Source organism: Fundulus heteroclitus, chromosome 2, assembly GCF_011125445.2.
Source record: "Fundulus heteroclitus isolate FHET01 chromosome 2, MU-UCD_Fhet_4.1, whole genome shotgun sequence".
NCBI classification, from domain to species: domain Eukaryota; kingdom Metazoa; phylum Chordata; class Actinopteri; order Cyprinodontiformes; family Fundulidae; genus Fundulus; species Fundulus heteroclitus.
The window spans coordinates 22,232,826-22,239,564 of record NC_046362.1 but is presented as its reverse complement, the minus strand read 5'-3'; the positions used below and the strand labels follow the sequence as shown (position 1 = coordinate 22,239,564).

The window sequence follows — 6,739 nt, the reverse complement described above, 5'->3', positions numbered from 1 at the left end:
AGACTGAACTGTCGCGCTTCCCGTTGCGTCACACCTCAACCCGCCTCAAAGCCAACGCTGATTGGACGTTCGTTTGGTGAACGGCTCCAAATTTTCTTTAACGGAGAGTAGCCAGACTGATCTGCGAGTGAAACCTTGAAAGCTCGCGAGATCAGGATGGTCTCACGAGGCTATTAATGCTGAGGCCACAAAAGCAATACTTTTGCTACATTTAATCCCCCCTTCTGTCACCACACACAGATGTACCACGACCCCAAAAACCGCCGATGAGGCCCATTCTTCCAAAAAATAAAGGTAGTGTGTTATTTATCAGAAATGTTAGGGACTAAAAAAAATAGTAATCTGATAATATATGACGGGTCTGCAACCTGCGGCTCCTGATCTGCAATGGGTCTTAATAACTCTGGCTAAAAGCGATAAAGAATCTACAGATGTTGGTAAATACAGATTTACCAATAAATAGATGTTTAGCAGTTTTTTATTGAATAATTGCATTGAATTTCCAAGATGCAATGATACTAAAATTACCAATAGTATGTTTTTTCAGATACATTTTTCTTGTGATTCTATGTGATTTTTGAATATCCACAAACACCAACATCCCATGGAAGAAATATCCGTAATTATTTCATAAAAGTTTTACAATTTTCTTTGTTTTTAAACCTAAAGATTTAAATAAAATACGGGTTCTTTAAAAATTACAACACATTTCCTATAGTAGGTTGCTTTTAAAATATACATTGTCCTTTTTCAAAAGGTCAAGTAACATTTCTGGTTCTGAACAACTTCTATTTAGCTGGACTGCGGGCAAAAAAAATGGCTCTTTATGTTGTAGAGGTTGCAGACCCCTGATGTAGGGAGATTGATTAGATTTCAAGCGGCCAAAACCACTTGAATATTTCATTCCTAGTTGGACCGGTCTATATTTTGTGCTTTTCACTGTTGTTTTAATTTAAGGTGGGTTGTGACGCCAAATTATTTTAAAAATGCGGGTTTTTTTTCTTCCTGTTTTCGCAAATAGAATAAATGATTCATGAATGTCAAGTTGTGTTTTCTCAGAGTCTGTTCAGTGTGCTGTAACCCAAATTAAATGTAAGATAATACACTGAAGATGACCAAATGAAGCCCATACTCCCTAATAACTCTTTAATGCAGCTTTTCACTTGTCTGGACACGAGAATAAGCAAGCCATTGGAAAAAAAAAAAAACTTTATTGTGTAACTGAGCTATCTTTATTTCTCAATCAAGGCGCCCTCTTTGGCCTTCTGCCCTGGGCAGAGAGCCGACACTCCAGTGACCTGCCACAGGGTCACAAACTGCACAGTTTTTGTTTGCTGTCTCGTTTAGGTCTGAACGTGTCCTGATGTCGATGACCAGCTCAACATCTGGTGCAAAACATTCACCGGTCAAGGTCTTCAGAGCAGGCAGTGTTACATAATATTTGTTTTTACTTTATCCTGGTGAGTATACATTTTTGGGTCACAGTAACTTTTCAAAAGAGAGATCCTTGGGGTTTGTTTGTCGCTAAATCCACAAGATTGATTTTTCCTTTTAAATCGTAGAACTATTTCCTTTTGAACGTCGATGTGAACATTCTGAAAGAATCTCTCCAAATTTGTTGCCGTTCGGTATGGGGCAGCTAAAGTGCATATTACACAGATGCAGTGCCTTGGAGAAAAGTTCAGACTTCCACCTTTTCTGCATTTTGTCTCATTAAAACTACAAAAATCCAGCTCAACCATTTTCCTCCACAAGTCCTAACTAGGAAACCGAGTCCACCTGTGTGTAATTTAAAGCCCCTTTTGCAATGGATAAGCATTATCTGGGGACCCCATGTAATTAATAAATTACCCCTCTATGTCTGCTTTTTAGGACCCAGGTGTTCTGTGAAAGTCTCAGTGGGTCGTTAGCAGATAGAAATCTTTCCTGTTTATGACGAACATCAGGTATTGATACACGTGGGCTCACAAACCTATTTTTATTTTATTCTCGACTCCCGTAATGCACAGTTACATATTTTCCATTTTGTAGACGGATAGATGGAAATAACATCTTTATCCGGATGAAATTTCAACATAAATATGTTTATTCTGTTTTTATTGACACTCATCAATTTCACAAGTTGGTCATTTTTTTTACATTTTAATTCATACAGACGTTTTAAACTATTGTAGTCTAAACTAAGAGTACTCCTCAGTAATATGATTCTGCTGCGTTAGTCTTCTCATGCTTGCTTTGACATAGTAGGAGAATTTATGTAGTTATTTAGTTAACAAATGTTTTTTTTTTTTTTGTTTTTTTACAAAGAACTGAAATCAACCGATCATCCTATCTTCAAAACTGAATCAATTGCTGAATATAGATCGTGAATATAGATCACTTACTTAGAAATACTTAGGGTGACATTTTTATTTACTGTTCAACAACCTTGTTGATTTTCAAAGAGTTTTGTCTAAATGTTCCCAGTTGAATTCTAAATGTTCCCAGATGAATTCCTGAGCTTGTCCCAGATTACTCCTGAGGAGCGGTCATGATCACTTCTCCGGACGAAACCACAACCTTTGGTTCGACCTTCCTCTGCTCTGCAGCCTCAGTGTCTCTCTCTGCACAATGACATAAAAAAAACACCGTCACATCTGGGTAACTGTTGGATCCTGATGTTTTTGCTGTTGAAAAAAAAAAAAATCACTTACTTCCTTTTCTGTTGCATGATGGTTCGCAGCTGACACCCTGTCCTGGCACGCACACAGCTGTGCTACAGTGAATGTACACCTGAAGACGAAAAAAGCTTTATTAGAACAGACGTGTAAGGAAAATGTGGCCGAGCTGTTCCTGTGCTGTATTTGTTACATTTTCCCTCAGGGGGTCCATTGCAGTGGTGTCCACAAAGGTAAACATTTTGAAAATGAAACGCCGGTAGTGACTTGGAAATTGTAGACCAGAAGAGGCGTCCACTGGAACCAGTGTGGAGAGGTAACGATCATCCGTGTAGGGACATCTGGACGGAGGTCGGGTAAAACAGAGGTTAACATGTGAGTGTATGAAAACAGGGCAGACAGTAATAATGCAGTACCTTATCAGTTTCAGTTTACAACTCGGCGAATAGGCAATAGGCCTAATTCACTACAAACAAACCCAAAAATATTCAAAGCCCTGTCAGATTTAAAACACATAAAATTCTTTGTTTATGACAAGAAATGAAACGGCTATCTAACAAAAGACAAAAAACAGACTTTAAAAGGATCTGTTTTTGTTTAATTATTAAAGTCATGTTGAAAATTATACCTTTATCAAAAATAATATTTGCTAGATGCAAGATTAATACTTTTATTTACATTTTTTTGCCATTAAAGCAATAAAACCCTTCTTATAATTGTTGAGCAGGGTGTTGCATGTTTTGCATGTTTGCACTGGCATTTTGATATGTGGTATCTGGTATTTTGATCTACGTTTGGTGATGTTGGTAAGCCTCCCTACCATAATCCTAATCTTTAGCTCCCTCCACAGATTCTGTATCAGATTCAAGTGAGGACTCTGGCTGGGCTGTGAGGCTGGGCTGCTTCACAATGTTAATATCACTTTCAGCCACACATGATGATGAAATACACAGCTTACTTTAAACCTAAATATACAAGGGGTATGGATAACTTTGGGCTGAAGTGTTTACAAAGATGTAGGATACCAGTTGCATTATAACATGAACATATGTTCACTACAGAGTAATAGCAAATTCCCTTTCCCCCTGCAATGTTCTGCTCAATAGTTGCTTTTTTGACAAGTACTTTTATTTTGTGGAGGTTAGTGTATTCCCTGAGCTGATCACTGTTTCATAATGTAGTGTACAAAGCAAGCCGTGATCTACTTCCTGGCAATATACAAAAAATACAGTAGAGAAGAGAATTACAATTTGAGAGGAGAATTTTGTTGAGAAGATGTGGCGTTCACACCACACTTAAAAGTCTGGGGCTCAGCCAAGCAGGAGTTGTGTTGTGGAATTGGTTAGATATAGAAATAAAAAGGAGTACCACGCTAAGACAATTTAAAAGCAGGTATAAATATGTTATCTTGAAAAAATATGCATGTAACCCAAACATTTAAATGTGATAATTTGTAACATTTTCAATAAGTACTGGTAGATATCTTCTTCTGTACAATTGCTTTAAAATAAGACACCGTATTCATTTAAGTGGGCTTTGATTTGTAATGCCTTTTATCAAAAGACTGCATATGTTACATGGCATGAATATTGTAATTGGGGGTTGGTTCTTATAAGTTCTCAGAACTTCTACCTACTCCTTTTGAGCACTACTAAAATGTCTTAACATTTCAATGTAAATCTTACTTGTATTTTTGCTCAAAGAAACTGAAATAAATAAATAAAATAAATAAATAATAAAGTTTAGCATCCATCCCACTCAGATCCATAAAGGATTATGAAAACATTCCGAATTAACATAATTGACTGAAATGTAAATACTAATCGTATTATCATTACTGATATATAGTGCAAACAAGTGTTTTTTAGTTACCCGTCAATCAGAATGTCCCACTGGGGCAAGCTGTGAGGATTGGGGCTAGTGGTTGCCCAACAACGTCCAAGAGTCAGAACCAGAGCGGGATCTGTCTTTTCAAGGAGCTGAACCTCCACATACACGGGATCCCTCAGTATCTTGGTAACCGGATAGTCTGAGTCCAAATAGTAGGAGGTGTAGGCTACCTCCGCTATGAGACAAAAGACATGTTATTAAGGCAGCTGAGTTTGTGAGAAGATCAACATACAGCATCGTTTCATGTGTGACACACACTGACCTTCGTTGCAACCCTTTGTAGCACACTGGCCATTGGCCAACCTAAGGGCCACTCTGATCGGTCCGAGCTCAGCAACTGCTGGAGGAGGATTGTCTAATGGCAGCACTTCGACCACCAAAGTTTCAACTGAGGTGCCAATGTACCTACACTGGAAGAGCAATCTGGAATACAGAGCTGGTGTTAAACTGCATTGTATATTTGGTTTCAAAAGATGATAGTATTCTAATGTTCACCTACTCGTAGGTGCTGTCCCTGGTAATGGCTCCAAGAGGCCCAACTCCTACTTCATATGAGGAGGTCATCCGATTCTCATACATTATAACGCCAGGCTCCTCCTACAATGTGTTAAAAACGGCATTGTGGATAAATTGTTAAACACTACCTTATTTTTTAATATAATAAAACCAAATTAAGACTTTACCATGACAACAGTCCCACAAGCAGTAACGGGAAAGTAGTAGATGGCAAAAAGTGAATTGGAGTCAACATGTGTACAGCCTTGACCTCCTCCCAACAATGAGATTGTTTCAAGGTCAATGTGTGGCAGGGTGACATCTTTGGCCACAACAACGATAAAATGGCCATCCTTGGTACACTGGACTGTCACTAATGGATCAAAGGTCGGAAGTGATATTGTAAAATATGCACATGGATTTCCAACGATAATAATTTCTGATTAATCACTTTATTTTCCCTGTCGTTTTGAGTGAGATTTTAAACAGTATTTCAGTAAAAAAACTAGCCGGTTCACTTACCTCCTTTTGCAAAGTAGCATGACTGGCCGTCAAAGCAACAGTCTCTGGCCTCACATTCAGTAGCAGAGACGGCAGAAGCTCCACAGGGGACTCTTGAAGCTACTTCCACGTCACAACTTTTAGGGGTGGGAACTCCAGGGGCCTCTGGTCTCTTGGAAGGGACATTCGGAGTCTTTGTATCATCCCATTGTTTTTTTCCAGGTTGTTGGGGCGTTTGAGGCCTAGGATATTGAGGTTTTGAAGGAGGCGTTTGGGGCCTAGGATATTGAGGTTTTGATGGAGGCGTTTGGGGCTTAGGATATTGAGGTTTTGTAGGCTTTGAAAAATCCCACGACAATTGAGGTTGCTGAGGGTTCTGAGGGTACGAAGGCGTTTGAGGATTCTGAGGGTACGAAGGCGTTTGAGGATTCTGAGGGTACGAAGGCGTTTGAGGATACTGAGGGTTTGAAGGTGTTTGAGGATACTGAGGTTGCTGAGGGTACGAAGGCGTTTGAGGATTCTGAGGGTACGAAGGCTTTTGAGGTTGCTGAGGATACGAAGGCGTTTGAGGATTCTGAGGGTACGAAGGCTTTTGAGGTTGCGGAGGATACGAAGGCGTTTGAGGATTCTGAGGGTACGAAGGCTTTTGAGGTTGCGGAGGATACGAACCCTTCTGAGCCTCTGCTCCTTTCCCAGCTAAGCAGCATAGCAGAGCCAGCGCGGCCCAACGGGTGACACTCCAGTGACTTGCCATGACCTCGAAGCTGTCTGGTCTAGTTAGTCCCCAAGTGTTCATTGACTGTCTGCTGTTGCTTTTATGTCCTACCGGGGATAATGCTTTACAGACTCCACCCCTAGGGGAAAATAATAACAATAACCTCTAGTGTTTGTATGAGGAGGGGAAATTTGTCTTATCGGATCAGGTCAGTGAGTTGGATAACAGCATGACATTATGCTTTGGGTCACAGTAACCTTTATATGATCTTTGCACCCTGAAAGTTATCTTTAGCAAATGTTTGTTTTACCAGCACATGATCACAAACACATTGATATTTTCTCTGAACTCCCAAATTAATTTGATCTAAAGCTCGGCTGTTAAGCATTTTTTTCCATTCTCACATTAATTAATTAATTGTTGAAAGTTGGAAACATGTCTTTTTGCTTTTATAATAGACACTGAGTTTGTGAGAAGATCA

General features: G+C 39.4%; 1 protein-coding gene across 1 annotated transcript; it reads right to left on the bottom strand.

The window, feature by feature from the left end:
* Nucleotides 1-2,065: 2,065 nt before the first annotated feature.
* On the bottom strand, nucleotides 2,066-6,341 carry LOC105935571 (zona pellucida sperm-binding protein 4-like). The gene is made up of 8 exons (XM_036150974.1): nucleotides 5,565-6,341; nucleotides 5,231-5,415; nucleotides 5,047-5,144; nucleotides 4,810-4,970; nucleotides 4,530-4,722; nucleotides 2,851-2,998; nucleotides 2,694-2,772; nucleotides 2,066-2,603 (listed from the first exon to the last, which is right to left on the bottom strand). Exons 1-8 carry the CDS (start codon nucleotides 6,337-6,339, stop codon nucleotides 2,512-2,514), a joined length of 1,731 nt encoding a protein of 576 aa, XP_036006867.1. The 5' UTR covers nucleotides 6,340-6,341; the 3' UTR covers nucleotides 2,066-2,511.
* Nucleotides 6,342-6,739: the final 398 nt, after the last annotated feature.